The sequence below is a fragment of the Balaenoptera borealis genome (genome assembly GCF_965194805.1).
Source record: "Balaenoptera borealis genome assembly, chromosome: X".
Taxonomy (NCBI): domain Eukaryota; kingdom Metazoa; phylum Chordata; class Mammalia; order Artiodactyla; family Balaenopteridae; genus Balaenoptera; species Balaenoptera borealis.
In genome coordinates, this window is record NC_138881.1 from 62339546 (window position 1) to 62364457 (window position 24912).

Genomic DNA, 24912 nt, shown 5'->3' on the forward strand with positions numbered 1-24912 from the left:
TACTTATGTAAACCTGTCTCAAAAGATAACCAATGTGAACATTTTGGTGTCTTAATAGACTTCCACATTTTTACTTTTGATGCAGGAAAATGCATCAAAGGGGTTACAGCAATTTCTTCAATTTCTGATAAGGGAGAAAAATAGTATTACCTGAATCGAATTATGCCCAGATAGTACAATCAATCTGCTTTTAAATCTTCTCAAATGGAGAGGCCTGTTACTTTAAACTAACTTTCAGTTTTTTAATTAAATTCATGTGAAACCGTAGAACAAAACTTTAATATTCCCTTGGACTTCTTTCTTAAAGAATGGTTCCTTGAAGGTCAATTTCCTAATTAATGTGTGGGGAAGGAATGACACCCAAAATTTTAAATTAACACACTTCTCTCAGTTAACTATTTGCAACAGTGTAAGGAGGAAAAAAGGAAAAAATAGCCAGTATATCAAAGATTTTGTTAAAAATACTTTACAAGTTAAGCTTAAGTCACTCTTTGACATAACCTAAAAGGCTCCCCAAAAATTTTTTACATGCCCCAAACAGAACAGAAATCATGTATTTAAACTCTCTTATCACCTTAAGCAGGACCTGAATGTGATCAATCATAGAATGCTATAATTTTGATCTATTATTATACATTCAACCCATGTACACAGGAAAGAGTTAACATAGCAGGCCTAAGACTACTATCCTCATAAAGACCTGCTTGCAAGGTTGGCCCTTGGCTGGCATCAGGAAACTTTACTGGTAAACAGTTCCCTGCACTGATAGAAAACTTTCCCTAACTGATAAGGGTGGCTCACTGTGCCTAAATTGCTTATATAAATAATGTGGATCACGTTGAATACCTACTTTCCTTCTGGAAGTCTGATATCTTGGTATGTGCTAAGCAGAAAGTGCCTACATGACCAGCCCACAATAAAAGCCTTGGTTGCTGAGTCTCTTAACAGGTTTCCCTGGCAGAAACATTGCACACGTGCTGCTGTATTTTTATTGCAAGGGGATGCTCTGTGCGAACGCTCATGGGAAGGAGAAAGCAGATGGAAGCCTGCACAGGGACTTCTCCAAACTCCACATGTGTCTTTTTCTTTATGCTAACTTTAGAAAGGCTATGTATCCTTACTATGTTAGCCTTAAGTAAAACTATATGCTGAGTCCTGTGATCCAGTGACACCCCCACATACCATCCATTTTTTGATATTAAGTAGCCAAATCATACAGGCCACCTTTGTTTTCCTTGAAGTTTCAAAATGCATTTTTACAACCACACTTAAATATAATATATATTTACATTATAACAATTAGATGGTTTTGGTTATAATTATCCTTACTGTCACATTTTTTAAATCACTGGATTAGAACTGTCAATAAATGAGGTTACAACTATCATAAAACTTACAACTTAGTAACTACTTCTGACCTAGAACAAAATGTTAAGCTGGTTTTTAACCAAAACAATGCATTTTCTGAACTAGGCAAGGTTGTTTTTTTTTTTGGAGAGGGCACTTTACTCCCCCCAAAAAGAAAAAAAAAGTACATTTGTTTCCCAAACTTGTTCCCAGCAAGAAATTTTTCTTCTTAGTGATGCAGAAGTTCTTTTTAGATATTAAGCTGTTACTCTGAGTTAAAATATTTTATATCCTACCTTTAGTTAATGACATTTCTATCAAGTTCCAGGCTACTAAAAGCAGGCACGCACACTTTTCAATTACAAATACTTCATGCAATTCTCCCTAGTTGGATGTATTCAAGGAGTGTAAAAATCCTTTGGTGGCCCATTGTAGCCAACTTCCAACAACTGTGCCTCAGGAACAAGACAAAACATATACATGCTGCTATCTCTGAACTGACTAAAGTAATTCTCTAGGTAAATTAGAAAACGAGGGAGTTTCTCCTAACAAACTGTAACCACTGATTTTTATCATATTCTCTAATATTTCTTCAAATGCATACTTATGCTCATGCCTGCTGCCAGGAACATGTCAACACTATCAGTCTTTTGTTAGGCTCTTTTCCATGGAAACAAACCAGGCTTAAGGGCCCTGAGAGCATTCACTGCAGCTTCTGTGACTAAAAATTATGGTTGGTAAGGAAATGATGAGTCAACTGTGCAAAGATAAATTACAAGGGCATTCATCATAGCTGACATATAATGAGAGGTAAATAATCTTCAACATGCCAATTTAATTTACTACAAGAAACATACCCATCTATGTAACCAGAATACTTGTTTCCACATGAGGAGCATATGCTTTTCTTGTAGCCAAATTGTAATCATGAAATTGCTTAATCAGCACAGAATCTGAACAGGTGGCACACTTAGATAAAATAAATGCTCAATGACAAAGACAGCCCAACACTGAAGTCTATACACCATTAACAGTGGTTTTAGATGAATGATGGGATTATAGTTTATCTTGACTGCACTCTTTATATCCTTGTATTATTTGAATTGCTTATTATAAGTACCTCTTTATAACCAGGAAAAATAGCACTTCCATTTTGAAATAAGCTAGGAAAAATAGAGTTATTAAAATTAATAGAAAATTGTGGCTACATATGGCATAAAATACCTAAGGAGTAACATAAATACTGGGGGGATCTACATGATGAAAATTATGATTATTGGGACATAAAAAGACTTGACTAAATATCTCTAGAAGAGGAGAAGAAATGTTACAAGCAAGTTAATTCTGACCAAATGAATTTATAAATCAAATGCTACTATGATAAATATCCCTAAATGAATTTTTTTAGATGAAGTAGAATTTTACAAAGTAATGTTTTTTTAATTTTTTAATTAATTTATTATTTTTTTGGGCTGCATTGGGTCTTCATTGCTGCGTGCGGGCTTTCTCTAGTTGCGCCGAGCAGGGGCTACTCTTCGTTGTGGTGCGCGGGCTTCTCATTGCGGTGGCTTCTCTTGTTGCGGAGTACGGGCTCTAGGCGCGTGGGCTTCAGTAGTTGTAACACACGGACTCAGTAGTTGGGGCTCGCGGGCTCTAGAGCGCAGGCTCAGTAGTTGTGGCGCACGGGCTTAGCTGCTCCGCGGTATGTGGGATCTTCCCGGACTAGGCCTTGAACCCGTGTCCCCTGCATTGGCGGGCGGATTCTTAACCACTGCGCCACCAGGGAAGTCCCCAAAGTAATTCTTATATTCAAGTTAATGATGAATTGGAGAACAGTAGCTAAGAAGATATTGAGAAAGAATAAACAAGAAATTTTACTATGAACAAGGAAGGAACAGACCAGGGGTCAGCAAACTACAGCCAATGGGTCAAATCTGGCTGCAGACAGATCTTGCATTCACTGTCTCTGGTTGACTCCCTGAGTGAATAGTTGCAACAGAGACTCTGTGGCCTACAAGCCTCATATATTTGCTATCTGGAATTTTACAGAAAATGTTTGCCAACCCTTGCAATAGACACTTTAATTTTGGTGTCATGCCATAGGCTCTTCTCTAAGGGAGCTCATTAAGACCACGAGAAGGCAAATTTACGAGGTAATACAATCCATGAATATCACAAGTAAGCAGAAGCTGGCAGGTAGAGAAATAAAGGTTGGGGAAGCCAGTTAAGAGCAAAGGAGGACTTCCCTGGCAGTCCAGTGGTTAAGACTCTGCACTTCCACTGCAGGGGGCACGGGTTCGATCCCTGGTCGGGGAACTAAGATCCCACATGCAGTGCAGCCAAAAAAAAAAATAAAAGCAAAAGAAGCATGAAGGAACTTTAAAAATACTGATGCCTGTGGCGATTAAATCACAATAGCTCACCCTGGTTTATTTTTAAAGTTCCTCAGTTGATTCTAATGTACAGCTCTGATAGAGAGCCACTGAGCTAGAAGGAACAGCAAATGCACAGTGGCTGAGTGATGTCAGTGGTGTAGCACAAGAGTAATGAACCAAAAATACCTGCTGTTAAGGTGCCCAGAGCTGCTCAAATCCAGTTCCCATACTCAATATTGTTCCTATATTTAGATTCCCATTATAGCCCCATTTTCCACATTGTTCAACATATTTATATAAAATAAACCCCTATTAATGAGGCAGGCTGAGTGATTCTTCATTTCTTGAGACCAAAAGAGCCAATTTTGTATAGAAATTTGTATCAGAAATACAGTTGCATGAAAACAGACCCCCAGGAGAAATATAAAACATTTGGAATTGTTAGGGTAAGACTGTAGGGTAGAAAATCATATACAATCCCCTCCAGATACCAGGATGCAAAGTTATTTTTACAAGTCCAGGTTATGTTGTGGCAAAGCCACTAATTACACAATTGCCTTTGTGACTGATACATACAGCCACTTAAGGTGAAGCACTGAGGCTATTGGTAGTGGTTGTATTATAGCAACAACAAAAAAATAAGCAGAGCAGGGTTTGGCAGTTATTTCTCTTCTGACAATGATGTGCAAATTCCAACATAACCATGAGGTGCTGACCCTGGAAAGCATGATTTTATCTCTCTTATAGCTAGACATGGTGCTCAGTTACCATTCCAACAGGCATGGAATAACATGGATCAGACCATAGGTTCCCAAGCTTGAGAACCACTGGACTAAATGTGTCCAGTGTTCAGGTTCCTATAAATGTACACCCGCATCCTTCTAAAGATCACCACCCTATCTATTGTCACAGCTGTAGCACAGCCCTTAATGACCAGCTTTTGTTTCACATTATCTAGTACTACATCCTCTCCAATGAGCACGATTGTCGGGACCAATCCATACATTGCCAGCATGTCTAAGCATGAAAAAGCACTGCACAAGTAAAGATAAACTAGGCCAATTAGATTCTCACTCTTTGTAATTTGAGTAGAAACAATGAAAACTAGGTCATTACCAGTAAAAGCTGAAGCTGAAAGCCTCATTGAAGTAGTGGCAAAGCCAGTCATGAGGAAGAAAAAAAAAAAGTAGAGAGGAAGAGAATAGCTGAACAAATAACTGATTTAATTCAAGTCAACGGCACAATGGAAAAGGCCTAGATGTGCTTAAGCCCCAGAGCCACCACAGATGCAATTCCATACCACACTGTTCTTAAGATTTCTATGAAATCCTATCTTCCTCACTGTGTGTATCTTACTATGTGTATCTATTTGATAAATGTCTATTTCTTGAGCTAATCCTGTGTCTTATTTCTTGAAACCAGAAAACCTATGTAATTTAGAAAATAATGTAGAGTTGGGCTACATAAACAGAACTTTGGCAGGAAGTAAAATATTTAGACCTGGTTATGACTTGGTGGTGGGGCAGAGAACAGACACACCCCACCACAACCGAGGCTAGAAGGTTAAGGGCCTACAGGAACTGCAGCCAAGTTACTGTCACAGGACCACACATCCAATGAAGGTAACTTGTGGCACAATCGCAACAGAGAAAACTGAAGTGGCCAAGAAGATCAGACAAGTGGATGCTTCTAAAATTGGCAGGGAAATTTCTAAAGTGGCCTCATGACATCAGACTATAGCATCTGGCCGTGACTTAGTTACTCTCCAACATTTCTGCTTAAGTAAGAGCTGGAAAAGTATAAACAGAAGCATCTTTAGAAATGAGAAAATGAGATGAGGGGCATATGTGATTAGTGGTCAAGATGTAGAAATGCAATACAAACACACCTGAATCAAATCGTGGCTACACTCACAGTCTCACCTAAGGTAAACTGTCCCACTCATAGTTCTGGAGATGAGGCAGTCTGAGACAGCAATGAATTTTAGAATATGACCTGTCCTGTCACGCAAAGCTGAATGTACCAGGTGTGGGACACACTACCTAAGTGCTGTGTCATTGCACGACTCAGAAACTGACTACCCCAGCAGGGGGTGAGCTAAGCCATTTAAATCCTTGCATTGAGGAATAAAGTTTGTGAAATACAAAAAGAGTGAGGCCCATAGCAGAGGGAGCTGAATATTAAATGACAGCGCTGGGAAACATGAGATACAGTCAAGGACACCAGAGCAATAAGCAAGGTTTAGTGATGAATAACTGAAAATTTATGAGGAAGCAGAATATAAACAAAGCTAGGAAGTAAACTAAAGCTTGAGTAGATAATGAGGAAGGCAAAAAAGCAGAGAAAAGGAGGAATGAAGACATGTGATATATGGCATAAGGTCAGTTAATAATACTATAGTGAATACTGAAAATTTGCTAAGAGAATAGATTGCAGGTACTCTCATCACAAAAAAATAGGTAACTAGGTGAGAAGAAAGTTAATTAGTTTGACGGTTGACTATAGTAATCATTTCACTATGTATATCAAATCATCAAGTTGTATACCTTAAATATATAGAATTTTTATTTTAAAAAAAGATGTTAAAGGTGGCATACTAGATGAATGATACAAACCCCTGTTGCTTGCATCTATCTTGGAACCGTTTCCAATCCTCAAACCATTTTCCTCAGAGAGGAAACTGAATTTCATTTTCTTTATTTTTTAACTGTCTTATTCAAATACTGGATTTTCTTTATTTGGACTCTTATGAAACCTTTGTCTACCTTAGAGGCTGGCCATGCATAGCCATGGGTGGTCCAAATTGCCTGGCTGACCCAAGAGAGGTCCCTTTCTTGAAAATAAAAGAACCTACAATACCAGAAATTGCTAACAGAATTCCAGGCATAACTGAAGCTCACCAAGAATGTGAGTTTGCTCGATTTGGTTAGGGTGTCACAGTAGGGGATAAGGAAGTGAGAATCCCCCCACATATTAGAACAGAATGATAATAGCCACTAGGAGGCCATGACAGAGCTGCTAATTAGGCATTTAAAGCCATCAAAGATGATGCTGTGAGGGATCTGGCAACTGTTGCAATACAGCAACTTTCCAAGTTTTTCTTTAATGGCCAGGTAGTAAATATTTTAGGTTTTGCAGGCCATATGGTCTGTGTCACAACTACTTTGCCACTGTAGCATAAAAGCAGCCATAGACAATACATAAATGAATGTGTGGCTGTGTTCCAATAAAACTGAAATCTGATTTTTGTATAATTTTCACAGGTTGTAACATTATTCTCCTTTTGATTTTTTTCAACCATTAAAAAATGTAAACACCATTCTCCACTCATAGGCTGTATATATATATATATATATATATATATAAAAAAGCGGTGGGCCACGTTTGGCCCGTGGGCCATAGCTTGATATATAGAAATGGAAGGTTTTATCAAAGACGGTCATGCAAGTATTTTTTAACTTGATTATATTTGACATACTCAAGGATATTCTGATGACTGTGTAAACTTTCTGTTTAATGGGCTACTCCTGTTCTTTTTTTTAAACCGTCTTAACCATTTTTAAGTGCACAGTTCAGTAGCATTAATCATATTCATGTTGCTGAGCAACAAATCTCCAGAAATTTTTCATCTTGCAAAATTCAAACTCTATACCCACTAAACAACAACTCCTCATTCTCCCCCTCCCCTCAAGCCCCTGGCAATCACCAGATTTTCAAGAAACACTGTGTGAGCCAAAGGAGACCTGTCTACAGGAAGGATTTAGCTCAGAGGATGCCAGCTTACTCACACTATTTCACTCGGTGCCTTATAAAGTTGCTTAATCCACAGTAAGAAACAATTACATTAGAACAAAGATACACATACATACAAACATATAGCTGGAACAAAAATTTCACAAAGTACTCACCCTTTGCCAGATGGAGGCTAGTATTTTCTCATTTTTAAATATTCTATCTTCACCTGTTCCTTCCTAATCTATTCTAATCCATACAATTCCATTCAAAACTGCAACCTAGTTTTAAACACTACCCAAGGAAAACTGCCAACCCCAGGCCAAGCTGAACGGGTAGTGCTACACATTCATGTTTCATACCACATGGGAAAAAGGTAACACTACAAACAAGTCAAAATTATAAAGAAGCAGAAGCTATGGGGTTATAAGAGCATTTATAAACACACTGCGTTCGGGACTTCCCTGGTGGTCCAGTGGGTAAGACTCCGTGCTCCCAATGCAGGGGGCCCGGGTTCAGTCCCTGGTTGGGGAACTAGATCCCACACGCATGCTGCAACTAAGAAGACCACATGCTGCAAATAAGATCCCGCGTGCCACAACTAAGACCCAGGGCAGCCAAAATAAATAAATAAATAAATAAATATTTTAAAAAATAAAATAAACACACTGTGTTGGCCTGCAGCATTTAAACAAATTTAAGCTAACAGCTCAAACTCAGGCTCCTTGCAGAGAGCTGGAAATCCTCTCAATGTTGGGCAGCATTTTTACTGGGCAACAATCAACAGGAGCCAAGGAGTAACAGCCTTCTCCTTTGGATGAAAGGTTCATGTTCCACTGGACCACAAACCTAAACACTCCCTCTTAGAAGCATCAACTGCTCTTTACCATTGCATTTGAAATCTTTATTTTACTTTGAGAGAATTCTCTTTTCCAATGTCTGTATCAAAAGTAGAGCAACAAAAGAAAAGCTGAAAAAACAAAACAAAACAAAAACAAAGCAGTGTTTCAAGAAATAAATAAGAAAATAAATATCAGAACCATCTTACACATTTACCCCATCCGGACCCTGCATGCATTTGCAATTGCAACCCCTGAAATAAAGGACGGAGAAGCCAGTTGTTAATGGATGCATTGGAAGCTAGAAGAAACGAAGAAAAGTAAAAGAAACAGAGACTAAGTGTAATAATCATATTAACTGCAGAACACAAAAGTAAAGACCCACAAACATATTTCCAAATAAAGTCGCGTTCTCAGGTACCAGGGCTTAGGATTTTAACCTATCTTTGGGGAGACACCCAGGGTGGCTTCTACGATGTCGTCATAGTGAATGACGAAGTGGAGTCTGGTGAGAGCGGAGAGCTGTTGACCATTTTTCAAGTGAGAGGGAAACACGAGAAAAAAAAGACTGAACCCTGTTTGTTCTAGGATTTAAGAGAGATTCACAGTAAGGAATAGTATTCTTAGGCATAAGGAAACATCCATCAATTACAGTATGAGAGCTATTATATGTGTTCATAGAATTCCATATCTACCCAGAAGTATTGTAGATTGTAGATTTTTTATCAACTTGCACAAAATCTTAAAAAAAAAAAAAAAGACCCACAAACTGCTGCTGTTGGTATATAAATATCTAACTAAACTGGGATAAGTCAGGCCTAGTACATTTGTATTCTCAGGAATTAGAATTGGGCTATCAAAAGTAGTAATCATAGTTAGCAAAGGGAACTGAAGCTGAAAGGATAGACAGCAAGCCAACACAGTGCAGAGAGGTGAGGCCACGAGGGCCACAAACAAGCAAAACTTATGATAAAGGTGAAGCCCTCAGAACACTGTAAATCAACTATACTCCAATTAAAAAAATAAATAAAGTATACAATTCAGTGGGGGGAAAAAAAGGTGAAGCCCTAAGTAAGCAGAACCTATGAATAAGCTAAAAATATGAGGCAGAGAAAAAAACTAAAACAAAGTGAATAGGTAAGCCAATAGGCAATGGGAGAAATAAGACACAAGACTTAAGAAGACAGAGTAACTCAGTTACATAAATGGCACAATCCTAACATGAAGATCCGCAAACTCCTGCTGCTGAGTTTCCCAGAGCTTCTTTGGACCCAGATCCCATCCCTAATGGGCATGACCATGTTAAGGTCCCCCTATAATTGGCATTTCACGTGATCCCAGTCACCATTATCTCCCCACAAGTCACCAGCCAATAACCTGTCATTAGCTCACTGGTGAATTTGTTTCTAGCAAACAGAAGTACCTAACCAATAGTAAGAAGCAGAATAGCCCCTCAAGAAGAATGCAATTTAGGGAATTGGCTATGATCTTCCAGAAAATCCCTTGTTTTAAAGATGCTGTGCAAACCAGCTTGTGACATGGAATTTACATTTTATACCCACTTTGGAAGGTGAGACTTTGAGAGACTTGCTAGATGCTGCAAATAAGCAGTGTTAGGGAGCTAAACCAGAGAGAATAAAGTAGACATGTCATAGTGTCACCCATGCCCAAAATTCTGCTAAAGGAAACTGTACTGCAAACAAGTCTAGCTAAGAAAGCATTCTTGTGACCAAGAATCCCTCCTCTGAATCCACGGCTGTTCAGATCAAGGGGAAGTAAGGATCAGACCGAGGACAGACATCCACAAGCCGGTCAACAGCCTATGACTTGCTGTGACATGAAAGCTGTTCCCAAACAAGGATGAGGTAAGAAAATTAGATTCAACTTACAACTGAGGAAAAACAGAGGGACAAAACCTCTGCACCTGAAATGAATGGATATGCGATAAAAGAACATACCACAGCCTATGTAAGAATCATGAAGGATTTAAGTAAGATCAACTGTAAGCACAGAAATCAGAAGCTAAAAATAAGCAAAAACTCCATCAGCAATAGGATAAATAACAGAGGATAAGGAAACCAGATAGCAGCAGGAAGAGACTCAAGGATATAGAGAAAGTAGGGTCGTGTAGTCATTTGTGAAACTGTCGCTTCCAAAGATGGTTAGGTATGGCATCTTTTGGATGTCCCATGACCGGGATGCCTTCTAGTTTTAGAGCAATTAAATGACTCTGGATATACCTATGATAGATGAGTTGTGTTAGTCTAAAGCACTTCGGGATTATAAAAAGGGAAAGAAAAACATTTCCACATAGCAATCAATAGGGGAAATGTCCTAGACCTGCCAAATAACAACTGCTACCTCTACAGTCTCAGGAAACTTAACCCACAGGCAATCAGAGTCTCAATTTAATGACAACTGGGCAGCATGGAGAACAAGAGCAGAAACAGATAGTTTGCAGAGAGAAAGATGAGGTAGAATGGAGGCCACGCCTACAGAGGCTGCACAAGCTCAAGTTATGAATGAGAAAAAAACATAAGTATTCAGTAGCTAGGAGGTAGAGGAAGACAGAGTATGAGGAAACCAGTTGGAAGTAGAAGCAAGACGACATGCAGAAAGCCAGAGAAATAAACTGAATCACGTTAATAATGCCACAGTGGAGTCAAGTTCTGTAAACTTCTTAAACTGATCCAAATGAGCCCATTTCTTGCAATAAAATTTGGATTGCAAGGAACAGACCCTGAAAAGGAATGTAATAAATATGGAATTGGTTATATTGAAGCAGCAAGGTAGACAGCCAAGCAAATCACTTTTACATCCCAGAACATAATACTAATGACATACAAAGCACCCAGTCTGGCTACCACCTGTGCTCTCAGAAACTTAGAATTGTGAAATATGTACAGAAACAGGTAATCAGTAGCAGAGACTGGAGGTGAAAGAGTGCTCTAAGAGGTTATGAGGGGAGATGAGAGGCATGAACATGAGGAAGTCCACCACGACTAAGTAGAAACTATGAGAGCAAAAGTTATAAAGCAAAATATCACAGAGCAGATGTTGGCAAACCACAGCCCACAGGCCAAATCCAGCACCATCTTTTTTTTTTTTTAATAAATATGGTTTTGTTGGAACACAGCCACGTTTGTCTGTTTATGTACTGCCTCTGGCTGCTTTCATGCTACAGTGGCAAAAACCATATGGTCCACAAAGCCTAAAATATTTACTATCAGGCCCTTTACAGAACAAGTTTGCCAACCCGTCAGAGGACAGAACAGTTATAGAAAAATTAGTTATATGCCACACATAAAGAGAGGATCCCCAAGGGAAAAAGATTTATATTTAAAAGTAAATAAAGCATGAACTATATTAAACTATAAAGTGAAGATAAACTATATTTATCTTCACTGTGAAATGCAAGGGGAGAATAAACCATAAAGAAAAAACATATTTGAGCTACATAAAAATGAACTTCTATGTCAAATTGAGGGAAACATCTGTGACATATATGGTAGATCAAAAATCAGTGTGAAAAAGAAACTTAAAAATAAGACCCAAGAAAGATTTTTAACTGTTCCATCTCATTAGGAATCAAATAAATTAAAACATCAAGGGAGACCACTTTTCACCTTTGCAACTGGCAGATTTTTTAAAACCACAATATAGTATATTACTGAGGATATGAAAAAACAGGCATTCTCATACACTAGATGGAATTGTACATTTAATCCAACCTTAGGAAACAAACATGGATATGTGCAAAAACTTATTTACAGGGATGTGCACATTAAGCATTATTTACACAAACTTAGAAGGGCAGCAATTGAACGAGGGCCCAAATATCAGATACAAATTATTTTTTATATTATAATGCCAATTAAAACAGATGTTTAATTGTTTTATTATTAAAAAATTTTTTTTATTAAACAGATGTTTCAGATGGCATGGGACAGTTTGAGATCTGCTAAATTTAAAAGCTCAGGCAACAAGGTTTCATTAATGACCCTAACGTCAACAACTGACAAAGACTGTCACTCCAACCAAAAACTCACTTTTGAACACAGAAACAAAGTAGTAAAAAAATAAAATAGAAAATAAAATTTAAAAATAGCGAACTTAGCAGACCTAATTCAATACTCTTGAAAACTAGGAAAATTTCTTCTGGAAATATAAGGTAGGTTCATTATAAGGAAAGCTATTAAATATAACAAATACAACAAAAAGGGCAAAGAAAAAGATTTACTTCCATGTTCAACACTTACTAGACTGAGATCCCTGTTACTTTGTTCAGATCACATTTTGAGACATCAATGGAAGGATTAATTCCTCCTAATCCTGAAAGCCATTTAGGGTTTGATATAGCAAATTACCAAAACCACAGCCCCCTACGTTGACTGCTAGGAGAGTGATTACATCCAAAGTAACCTCTGTATCAGATTCACTTTTGGGCCTACGTAGGGTAGAAGACATGCTGGTGAAGAAGGTAAACACTAGAGCTGATAATGTAAGAATAAGAACAAATAACAGACATAAAGACAAAGTCATTTCTAAGCCATGCAAAGAAAAGACCTGTGACAAGGAAGAAGATCCTCTAAGGGATGATAATAACGTGGCCCATGAGGATTCTATCACTCTACCAAGAACTCAGGCCAATATCTAGGTGACTACTAAGTCATGCACATAATGCACAGATCATGAGACACTTTCCAGTGCTAATTCAAGTAGAGCTGTGTTACTGTCACTGTATTACAAGTATTTTGAATAAAGATCACCCTGAATATTTGCTTTAACGTATCACCTCAAGTCTTCTTGTTTTAAAGTCTTCGTGTATATACAGTATAGAACAAGGATAGCATGCTATGGCCCATGGGCTGAATCCGGGCTGCCACCTGTTTTTGTAAATGAAGTTTTATCGGACCACAGTCCTGCCCACTTGTTTCCATATTGTCTATGGCTGCTTTCATGCTACAGGAAGGGAAAGATGCATGAAAAATTAGGATAAACTCATAATTAGGAAACATGAGTAGTACTTTATTGATATTTGAGAATGGCTAAAATTTAAGTCATCCCTGAAAAGAAAAAAGAAAAAAATAAGGGAACCATATAGGATAAACGAATAGCTACAGTGAGGCATATAAAACATAGTTGTTTCTGCATACATAGCAAATTTGTGAATGTGCTTTCTTGGTGAGCTTAATTTGAGTGGGAAGAAATTCAGAGGCAAACTGACTACTATAAGATTCCATACTTTGTAGGATCAGCTGTAAATCTAAGTCCCACAGAAAAGAAAATGGGTTGGGAGGGGAACATCTGTAGTCATAGTACATTTAACCTATGCCAGTGGTTTGCAAACTTTCTGTGAAGGGCCAGATGGTAATGCTTCAGTCTCTGTGGATCATATGGTCTCCGTTGCAACTACTCAACTCTACTGTAGTGTGAAAGGCAGCCATGGACAATAGTGAATGAGCATGACTGTGTTCCAACAAAACTTTATTTACAAAAATGGGCAGCTGGCATGTGGGCCATAGCTTGCCAAGCCCTATAGTCTATGTTAACTATCTGGACACTGTCACCTTACCAGCAATAAAATTTATGAAAGTATTAATTGTTAGGTATTCTTGTTGTTTTCCACTTGATATGAACAGAAAATAATTTTATCAGCATTGTCTTCTAACGGAAGGCAATGTTTATGCGGAATTCGGGCTTGGACATGCTGATCTACACAGCAGGCTGCTCCAACCCGATACACCCACACCTGAGTTAACATTCTGCAAGCGATGGGATTTTCAGTTGTAAGTCTGACTTTTGTGATTCCTTTTTGTTTGTGTAAAAGGAAGTATAACCTCATAGAAACTATACAACATAAACATCATGCTGGAGAGTGGGGGTAATAACAAAAGGTGAGAAGACAAAGAGAAATAGTGAATGGTGGTGTGGGAAATAAATAAATGCTCATCCATCCAAAGTGGTCATCTCTAAAAGTTAGAGGGGCCTACACAACCCTTGCACCATCTCTCTTGTGCATCTGTATCTCCCTTCAAGAATGAACCACTCACATGTGCCCCTATATCCTGGAAGACGACAGTGATGAAGAGCCCACAAGGAGTCAGGAAGTCCCAACAACTAAGAACGTGCTCAAAACATTCTAGTGCTTCAAGTAAGGTAGCTGAGATATTTGGAGTGTGACTCACACAGCTCCACCACTGGCTCCGTGTTACATGGGTGACAACACTTCTCTGATCCTCAGTTTTATTATCTGTAAAGGAGGAACAAATCCTACTTCCCAGAGGTAATGTTAATTTAAAATGAGATAGCAAATAGGTGTAAAGCACTAACCTAGAACATAAAAGGCACTTATAACTGATAGGCACTATTATTAATATTATATGACTTTAGAAAGGAAATTTTCAAATGTTGTATGTGGGTGCTAGATGACTAGCCTAAAGAGAAAAGAAAAAGAAAAAACAACAGACCTGCTGTCACAAAAGGAAAGGAGGATGGATAACAAGGCTAGGGGAGTCCTAGGGCAAGAAATGGCATTCAGACAGCAAAAGCCAAATTTATATATACATCCCACTTTGGCCCAGATAGAGAAAGTGACAGAAGACTTTAACTGCATGCTAACATTCATATCGTTACACATGAACAATGTCATTTTAAAATAAGTTCTGGTGAAGGATAAAGAATGCAGGGACTCTCTTTGTATCAACGACTATTCCAGACTTCTCTGTAGGGAAAAGACCATGTTTCTATCATTCAGGTTCCCAGTGCAGGCTAATCTACCTAATTCTGCCAACAGGAATTATCCAAACACACCAGAGACTATACCAAGAACATTATGTTATGAAGGCACCATCTCAAGACCATCCTTATGAGAAAAGGTGACTTTTATTGCTTCCATAAAAAATGGCAGATACCAAGGAATGATATGGCCCTCGGGTATTAACTCTGGATGGAGGAGCTACTAGCTTAAGATAGGGGTGGCTTCTGCAGAGATCTCCCAAGAATGGCCATTTTATAGATGCTGCCCAGTTTAATTATGAACCATTTCATTATTCCTTAAAGCCTATTAGGGGGCTGATCCCTGAGGAGCCAAAAATGAATGCTGGTCCAATTGGTTTAAATGGAGTGCACAAGAAGACGCTGCTGCCTCTGAAATTACTAATCCAAAGTGCCATATACTTGGCAGCTGCTGAAACAACAAGCCTCTGCTAATGAGCTGGCTTTTGACAAGATGTATGTAGCTCCATAGTCTGACAAAGAAAAACTCTCAACAAGTCTGGTTTGAAAGATTAGACTCTCTCCCCTAAGGGGAGTGTAATCAGTGTCATGTTGACATTATTTATGACATGCAGCTTATGCCACCGAGTTTACTTGGGAACGATTTCAGTTCTCGTGACCCTCTGCAGGGGTGTTCTCAGACTGGGTAAGCATAAAATCCACCCCAATTGTTTTGAGAAGGATATATCATAGAATAAACTGCAGGCTTTAAAAGTACTGGCCCCTGGAAATGACATTTCTAAGAGCCTCCCTGACAGGAGTCAAGGCAATGTCAGTCTTTCCTCCCCCCTACTTACCTTAATCACTGTGTTACCTTAATCACTGAGAAGACCCCCTCTTCTGCTGCACGTACACTCACATGGAAAATCTGGTAGACTCTCTAAAACACTTTTCAAAGATATCCTTCAAAATTCAGCCTAGTGAGGGGTTACAAAAAGGAAAAAGATTGCTTTCATTATCTATGACCCTCCCATACTCAGCTTGTCAGCCTCCACTGCACTGATAGACAGTGGAATGTATGAAAAGGGAGAATGGGAAGGGGGGAGAAAAACACACAGTATTGCTGAGTCCAACCCAACCATTTTCACACCAAAATGGAGAAACTTCTGATATAACATTTATGATACACATTTACTTATTTATTGGTTATTTATTCTTTTGTCTACTCTCATAGGAATGAAAGTCCATGATGGCAGGACTTTGTTAATATCTAGAACAGTCTCTGGCACTTAGTAAGCACCTAATAACTGTCTGTTGAAGGAAGGGGGGAAGTGCCACGTCACAACCATCTCTTCTCTGCCACCAACTGGGGAACCCCACCGAAACCACCACCAACTTACCAAGACTTCCTAACGGCTTCACAAGGACATCCAGGGCAATGATGCTTCATTCTGGCTTGCTGGTGAACCCACTGGGCAGGAAGCCTCAGGGTAAGTGACAGGTAGGTCTTAGTGTTGCTCTTGACCAATGACAAGGTTTCAGGCTGCCCAGGAATCTGCATTTTTAACAAGCACCCCAGGTGATTTTATGCATAATAAAAAAAATCACACCATGGACATTTTCTTCATCAGAGGAGCGCAATCTCAGAGGCTATTATAAAAATCTTTCACAGTATGGAATAAAAATGTTTCTGTCTCACATGGCCTCCTTGGACTTAGATGGAATCTAGAGGAAGCACTGGGTGGAAGACACAGTATTGGGCTTGGATTCAAATCCATTTCCTATACCAACTAGCTATGATCTGGGCAAGATATCATCTGCAAAAATGGGAGAATGGGAAAAGGAGAGGTTAGGCTCAGTACTCTCTAGTGTAGTCTGAATATTTTAAGACCTTTTATCATATCATAATGGGAAAGGCCTAGTAAGACTACCTTTCCTGGCCCTTCCCACTAACTGGGCAAGCCCACCAGAGCCACTGACCACTTACTAAGACTTCACAATGGTTTGATAACCATGTGCAGGATGCTGATTTGAGTCTCTTCCAATTCTCTAGTAACCTCACTGGGCCAGGCAGGGCTCAATATACCTCTTCATCAGTGGCATGGTTTCTGATCGAGTTTGGTGTCACCTGTAGGATAGGGAGAAGGAAGAAGAAACAAATGTAAGAACAGTTAAGGTATGAGATCTAGCTTTAATTTTACTTTACCATAGTCAAGTCATCCAGTCCACACCATGGACCTCAGATTACACTCTTGCTAAGCACTATTATTAGCATCACATCTATCTTTATCTGGCAAAGACTGTCGCAACGCAAACAATTATTATTTAATAAGGATTCTTGCCTCTATTTTAAATGAGATAACTTGGGTACAGAGGCACCAAGTAACTATTCCAAAGTGTTAGAACTCAGATCTGAACTAATGCTGATCCTCCTAGCTACCTACCCTCTTTAGACCTCAATCAATATCCTATCTTTGAATGGAGGTAAACTTGGTATCTTAGGGGCCCTTCTATGTCTGGCAATTATGACCCTTTATTCCATACTCCTGACTAAAAGGCCCCCCTAAAAGTGAACTAAATCTTCATTTACTCATCATATGGCATTTAGTTCACACTGATGAGGAAAGGTAACAAAACCCTGGGCTCTGGACCAAGGCCTGTCATTTACAATCTCAACTCCCACCAGGACTCACTTTACACATACCTGAAAAGGAATAGAACATATCTTGTCCCTTATCAGCTGTGTGGGTTACCAAAAGGATCACAAGGAGCTAGGTAGGCCCGTGGCTAGTCCCCTACCTCCAAGACTCAACCACGAGGAGGAATGGGGCTCTGAGACCTAAGACCCACACAGGACAAGCCAAAGACCCCAAAGGGTCCTTTCTTCCTAAGGAAGCAGCCTTCTGCCTCTAAGTTTCCCAGTCCCTAGCTGCTTAGCATGAAAAGCAACCCAGAAATCTAGCAATTCAGTGACGGCCCAAAGCCCAGGCTCTTAATTATTATCATTAGATGCTGGCAGCACCAACTAGTGCAACTAGGTTTCCTGTTATTGCAGTGAGATGCAGGCAACCCTCAAACCCCAGGAAGACCCAAGGAGCAGTTTCTCAGGGCTCATTTTTAACTGTTTCACCCACAGTGAAATATAATAGTGTCTTATAATCTACTAGTGATCATGAGACCCAGGAGAAAGCTCTCCCACCATAGGTGGGGAAGATTCATAATGCCAAGTGGTATATGTTGGGGGCGGGGGAGGTGAGGAGGCAGCCTTGATGGGTTTGAGCCTTCTCTTTATTGGATAAAGTAAAGCAGCCGTTACTAGAGCAAGATCTGCACACCCATAAGCAGCTGCTGCCACCAGCAATTATTTAGCTTATGAAAGCCCAGAGGGACATGGGTGGGAAAGGAATGTGTACAGGGTCTAATTGGGGAATAAACAGTAAGTGTAAAGCCTGATGCGTGAAATGCCTGCACTAAGGAGCCAAGAACAGTTAGTAGTTAAGCTAGTGCCTTTCTCTAAAGACAGAGATCTTATTTCCACCATGCCCTACTCCCACCCGGCCCAGCTCTTTTCCAAACTAAACTGCTCCAGTTTCCAGCCCCCTCAACCAACCCATTTATTCCACTTCTGTTCAGGTCAGCATATTTCAAAATGGAAACCGTTTCAATGTTTGTCTTAACTTTCAAAGTCATAAACACACGCTGTGAAAAAAAAATTCCAGAAATACATTAAGAATACATAGAAAGTAAAAATCACAAAATCCCAGAAAGTTTAACACTTGGGGTATATGCTTCCAATTACTTTTATGTACATGTACAAACATGAATTTTTATTTAACAAAAATTAGATGAAACCATGGCCTTTCTTTCAATTAATATACTGGGTACATCTTTCCAAGCCATATACTCATCTACAAGACTATTTTTATTTTTAATGCCTAAGTTGTATTATTATATGAATACACCAAAATTTATTTATTCAAATTCTTATTTAGGGATAGGTAAGTTTTTCTATTTTTTTTTACTGCTATGAACATTGTGAACATTCCCATACCTAAATCTTTTAAAATATCCTTAGAACATTTTAAAAAAATATTTAGAATTTATTTAGAATATTTAGGGGTATATCCCTAGAAATGAAATTGCTGGATCAAAGGGCATGCAATATTTATTCTGCCCACTAATATATATTGCCAAATTGCTCCTACAAAGGATTACACTAAAATTGGACATATCCCACCAACACTAGTATAACATTTTTTAATCTTTGCCCATGTGATAGGTGTTAAATGTAATACTGCATTTTTTATGAATACAGACATTTTTTACTAGGAGAATTACAAAGATGAGTAAGATATGGCCTCTGCCCTTGAACTTAAATGAAGGGAGATAGACACAAACAGGTAACATTATCATATTCATGATAAAGATAAATAAGATTTCAGTTCATGGTGCTTCCTTTGACTCTGTGGCTATTGCTAACAGAAAAGGTCCAAAAGAATATTATTAGACAGTAGTCCAAATTAAAAATCCATTTACTAAAATTCCAAGGAGTTGTGTTAATGCTGACTATCACATCAGTGGCACTTCGATATCACTTTGTTGTTTCTCCTTCATCAATTCTTAAAGGAAAGAACCAAGCAGAAGCAGCTCAGAAAACCAGCTGCCCCCCACCCCCCAAAGCCAGTGAAGTGAATGAAGTGCAGGGCAGTATATTATTGCAAGGATTTACTGACACTGGATCTGGACTTCCATTTTTCCTTCTCCTATTATTTCCAGTAAACAACAGTGAGCTGCAGCCATTTTCTTTCAGAAACAAAATGTCTTCTCTCCCTAGGACTCTTATTCCCAGGCAGATCTGCTTGTAGGTAGTTAGGCTGCAGTTTCCATACCATCTTGGAAAATACAGATAAGAATCCAAAGAGATTATTTTTCTGCACCATAATGGGCCAGATACAGATGAAATCAAAATGGATGACAACACAAGTACTTTAAAAACCCACCCAACAAAGATGGACGAATATGCAATAAAGCAGATACAGCAAAATGTTAATTGTACCATCTAGGTGGTGAGTATATGGGTTTTCACTGTACAATTCTTTCAATTTTTCTGTATGAAATTTTCATGATAAAGTCCTGGGAAAAATCCAGCAAGCGGCTTGAAAATAACGCTGTAAGGCCTTTCCCTCCATTTTACTCCTAGAATGAGACTATCTGATATTCTCTCCCTTTTGCTTTTTTAGATCTACATTTCTTGCATCAGACTTGGAGCTCTCCAACTTTTTAATGAAGTGAAATGAATGACAATATACTCACAGACAGGTTACCAAGACAACATGCGGTGGGTTAGAGAGGGTTGAGGGGAGGGCCCTAAGCTCTTGGAAGCGCAGGCTCACTACCTGTATAAGTCTGAATAAGTGAATGTTCCAGAAATCCCATTTCTCAGTTTAAAAATTAGCATTCAGACCCTCTAAACATTTGCCTCAGTCTACTTTTCTGCTTTATCTCATATTAATTCCTTATTTTCCATATTCTCATTGCAAAGAGCTGTGTAGGAAGGAGGGGGGGCAAGGGATAAGGCACCAAAGCATGAAATGTCCATATGCTTCAAGTTAGGATATAACAAAAGGAATTTTAATTTCTAGGGTTGAAGCTCGAACCTTGATGCTGAAGGACACCATATAACTGACTGACTGCAGGACCCTGGGGGAGGTCTTATAATCAGTCTCCTAGTTTGAAGTGTGTCCTGGCTGGCCCATCTGTAAAACAGGAAAAAGACTCGTCATAAGTAATAATGAATGAAGTAAATAAATGAGTTTCTGAGATGCTAAAAGTTATCTCCGGTGAATGGAGAGGGGAATGAAACTATGACTGTTGAGTGATACTCCAAAAAGGGTAGGCAATCTTTTTCTAGGGCCAGCCTTTGTGGGTCAGCATGTCTCTGATGTGGCTACTCAACTCTGCTGTTGTAGGTCAAAGAGGCCACAGACAACACATCAACAAATGAGCATGGCTGTTTTCCAACAGAACTTTATTTGCAAAACCAGGCAGCCCATGGGCTGTATTTGCCCACCCCTGATCTAGAATGTGGAGCCCACGTGGGAATACCATTTGGAGGATGACCTGAGGAGGAGTGAAAAGGGGATGAGTCTACAAATAGAAACCATTTAGCAAACACTAGACAGTGAGGATGAAGCTCCTGATCTGGCAGCTTTCACCCAGGTTCCACCAAGGAAGAGACTGTCAGCAGTAGCAATAGTAGCAACATCTGTAAATACCAAGGATTGAAATCCAAACACAAAAATAGCATTATCTCATGAGAAACTCTTAAGAAGGTATATACATAACTAGAAAGAAACAGCAAGTTTCTGACCACACGCATTTTGAAGAAAACAGTTGACAGTCCAGAGCCTGTGGAGATCACGTTAGCAGGCACACAATAAATGTTTGTTGATGAGTCATTCATTTATTCATCCAATAAACATTTACTGAGGCCTACTAATGTGCCAGGCTGGGCTCTGGAGATGAAGACACTGTCCCTGCCCTCAAGGAGCTCACAGTCTAACTGATAACATAGGAAGGGAGACAGGCATATACACAGACAATTACAATACAACCTGATAAGTGCTGTAACACTTATCAGGTTGTATTATAATGGCCGATGTAAAATTTCTTTCCAGGGGGTGCTGCTCCAGGCTGCTGCTGGCTGTAACATCAAGAGAGGGGAGGAACAAATTGTAGAAACCAAAGGTTAAATGCTTTCAGGCTATTTCTAATATCCACGCTCTCCCTAACTCCTGATCATAAATGGATTTGGGAACTAGACACTGGCATGATGTAAAATGGGACCCCCGTCCTTAAGATAGGCACAGACCTCCAGTAAAGGACCTTCCCAATCACTTCCTCTACAACACAAGCTCTGTTGTTGTTGCTTTGTTTCATTGTTTTGTTTCAACCTCCCCACCACACGCATAAGCCTAGTTTAACATCTGCAACTAGCAAAATGCTGAAAACTGGAAGCTTACAACTAACTGAATTAACCCAGTATAACTGGATAACAAAAGGCAGCAAGTAACGGCTCACTTGACACCTCTAAATCCAATAATCCCCCCTTCACTGACAAAATAAAAATTAGACTGTTACTAATATAAAAGATAGTATATAGCTCATGGAGTGGGAATAATAATTTAGAAAGGTTTAACTAATAAATATAATTAAACAGATTCTCTGAACCACAAATAACAGACTCAGTTTCAGGAAACCAAAATAAGATACCTTATCCCCTCCCAAAACCTTTGAGAATATATAATCTAAATCACCTCCATATTATAAATAAGAAAAATGAAACACAGAGGTAACACACTCTTCCCACCACCTTCTCAAAATTCGGTGAGAGGTAGTAAGAGACTCCTTGAGGAGAGATTACTAGTGTTAACTGGTCATTTGGTTCAGATCATTTTATACAAAGATAGGATGGAATTTTTGTGTGTCACATACTGTTCTTAATGAGGCCTAGGTTTTTAATGGGTCTTCTGTCTCTGCAACAGCAAATTGAGCTGATGACATCAATAAATTGTTTCTGCTTACACTGAGATCCCTGTCTTGGGACCCAATGTCTCTGAGGCCACTATTTTGTATGCTTAACATACTATTTTCCCCTAAAGTCATTACACTGCTCTTATCTACCCTGTTCCATTCTGCCAATTGTTAGCCCACACGCACAGTGTCTTCTCAGGTGTTGCGGTTTGTTCCTATTACCACTTTACATCTCCAAAGAGTTCCGTGTTATCTACAAATGTGAACATTCCACTATGTCCATATCCTCCCCCAGATCACTCATAAATATTCAAAAGAACATCAGTCCCCGAATGGATGGGGGGAAGGGGACTACTGTTTTGTGTCTTGTCTACTTGGTTGCCATGTCTTATTAAGGACAAAATGTTGCCATGTCTTCTCCCCACACCCATAACGAGGGAGCATCACTGCTGTGCAGCAAACAGTGCTTTCCTTTTAGATGAAAAGAAATGGCTATCTATTTAAAGAACAAATAAATGTTATCTCAAAATGGCTACCAAGAATTTGACATGTATTCCATGCAGCAGTTGTCTTTGGAATCACAAACATTTCTTCATACTCAATGGCAACAAACATATACCAGGAGTGTATGTGCAACAAATGAGGTTTGTCATTTGCAACAAATGACAAGGGGTAATAGATTCTCACACAGAACACATAATATAGAGCTCTTACAAATAGATAACATTCAGACCCAAGTCGAATAGTTCACAAAAGGAAATAGGAGCTAACAATTAACATTTAAGAGTCCAGCCTTGCCAATAATCAGAGAAATGTACCATAAATCAAAGATACCATTCTTTTACATATAAAGTAAGTAAAAAAAATTTTTATGTACCTAAATGACTGGGTACAAAAATTGACAACGTTTGGAATGCTATTATGGCAGGTCTTTACAATGTTCAAATTTTTTGATGAATAATGCTAATTCTGAACTCTGTTCTATAAAGAAATAACTCAAAATAGATAAACAATAAAAACTAAATGAAAAGACATTACATAATTTAAAATACTGAAAATCTTAAGCTACTTCCATACAACAAAATATCATGAAACCATTCAATGACAATCACAGAAATGTTTAACGTGGAAAAATGCACATTATAAACACAAAACACCATATAAAATAGTACAAATATGTGATCACTGTAGAAAAATGCAGAAAGAATGAAAAAAAGTGAACACATTTATTAACACTGGTTATCTCTGGGTGGTGAAATTATGGATCTTTTTCCCTCATACTTGATGGTTATCTTCAGATGAAGCTACAATGGGTATTTACCAAATTTCTACATTGAGGGAACTATTCAAACTTAATGGAAGAAAAATCACAAAACAGAAGATAGAGTGATTTGACCACAATTTCAAATTTCTACTAACCAAAAGTTTAGAAACAAAAATTAAAAGGCAAACAATAACCTGTAGTACATATTTCTAACATTACAGAAATCTGAGTAAGAGCCTTTATTTACAAAACACATTCAAATAGATAACAATAATAAACGCTAAACTAAAAACTCCAACAGATAAATCAGTATAAGACATGAACTAACATCACATGGAAGAAAATAAAACTGCTAAGAAACATATAGAGGAAAACAGAATCCAAACTTACAACCAGAGAAATGCAAAATTAAATACTGTTTTCTTTATCCATTAAAATAATGTTTTTAATAAATACTACTCAATGCTTGTGTGGGTAAAAATTGGTACAACCTTTTCATGAAGAAACTTGGCAATACATATTAAGTGTTAAAAATGTTCATACCCTTTGACACAGTAATTCCCCTTCAATGAATCTATCCCAACCAAATAATAAAAGAAATCCATGTATTCTCTGTCTTTTATTATGAGAAAGAAAAGCAGTACCCTCTCCTTTACTATTGAACCTTGGTATTAACACACCAAAATATTAATAATTGGTAAGGAAAAAATCTCTACTGCGGTAAATGACTGGTTGTCTCAAAGCGTCAGACCAGATCTCAAATCATGCAAAACAAGAAGGGTGTGTCCAGCCTGCCGCAGTCGGCCATTTTAAACCCTCTGCAGAACAAAAAGCACAGAAGACAAGGGTAGGTAAGGATGGCCACCCCATTAGGCTCCAAACCAATTCTTTACTTTTTGTCTTCAACATATGTAACCCTGTACAATGCACTGAGTAAAAATCAGCAAACAGGTCTCCTTTCTTAAACAGCATAGATAAGTTACAAATAAAATTTGAAACCATAAAAGAAGGGTCCTTTAAATTTGCCCCATCATTTTGGTGGATAAATATAATGTGTAAGAGCACAGGATTCCGAAGCCACAGTACCTGGATAAAAATCCAGTCT

At 38.6% G+C, this 24912-nt stretch overlaps 1 protein-coding gene across 6 annotated transcripts in view; it reads right to left on the reverse strand.

Moving 5' to 3' along the window:
• The window catches only part of LOC309620754 (uncharacterized protein), a 61216-nt gene that overhangs the window by 33971 nt on the left and 2333 nt on the right, over window positions 1–24912 (reverse strand). For 4 of the 6 annotated variants that reach the window (XM_082377636.1, XM_082377638.1, XM_082377637.1 and 1 more), the window contains exons 2-4: window positions 16998–17138; window positions 16411–16565; window positions 15868–15987 (exon numbers count right to left, since the gene is read on the reverse strand). Coding sequence is in view for 1 of the 6 variants with exons in the window: in XM_082377640.1 (XP_082233766.1) it covers window positions 15963–15987; window positions 16411–16565; window positions 17097–17138 (222 nt within the window). In the remaining 5 variants the exon portion in view is untranslated. The remainder of the gene's footprint in view (window positions 1–15867; window positions 15988–16410; window positions 16566–16997; window positions 17139–24912) is intronic. The other 2 variants (XR_014239602.1, XM_082377640.1) reach the window with 2 other exon arrangements.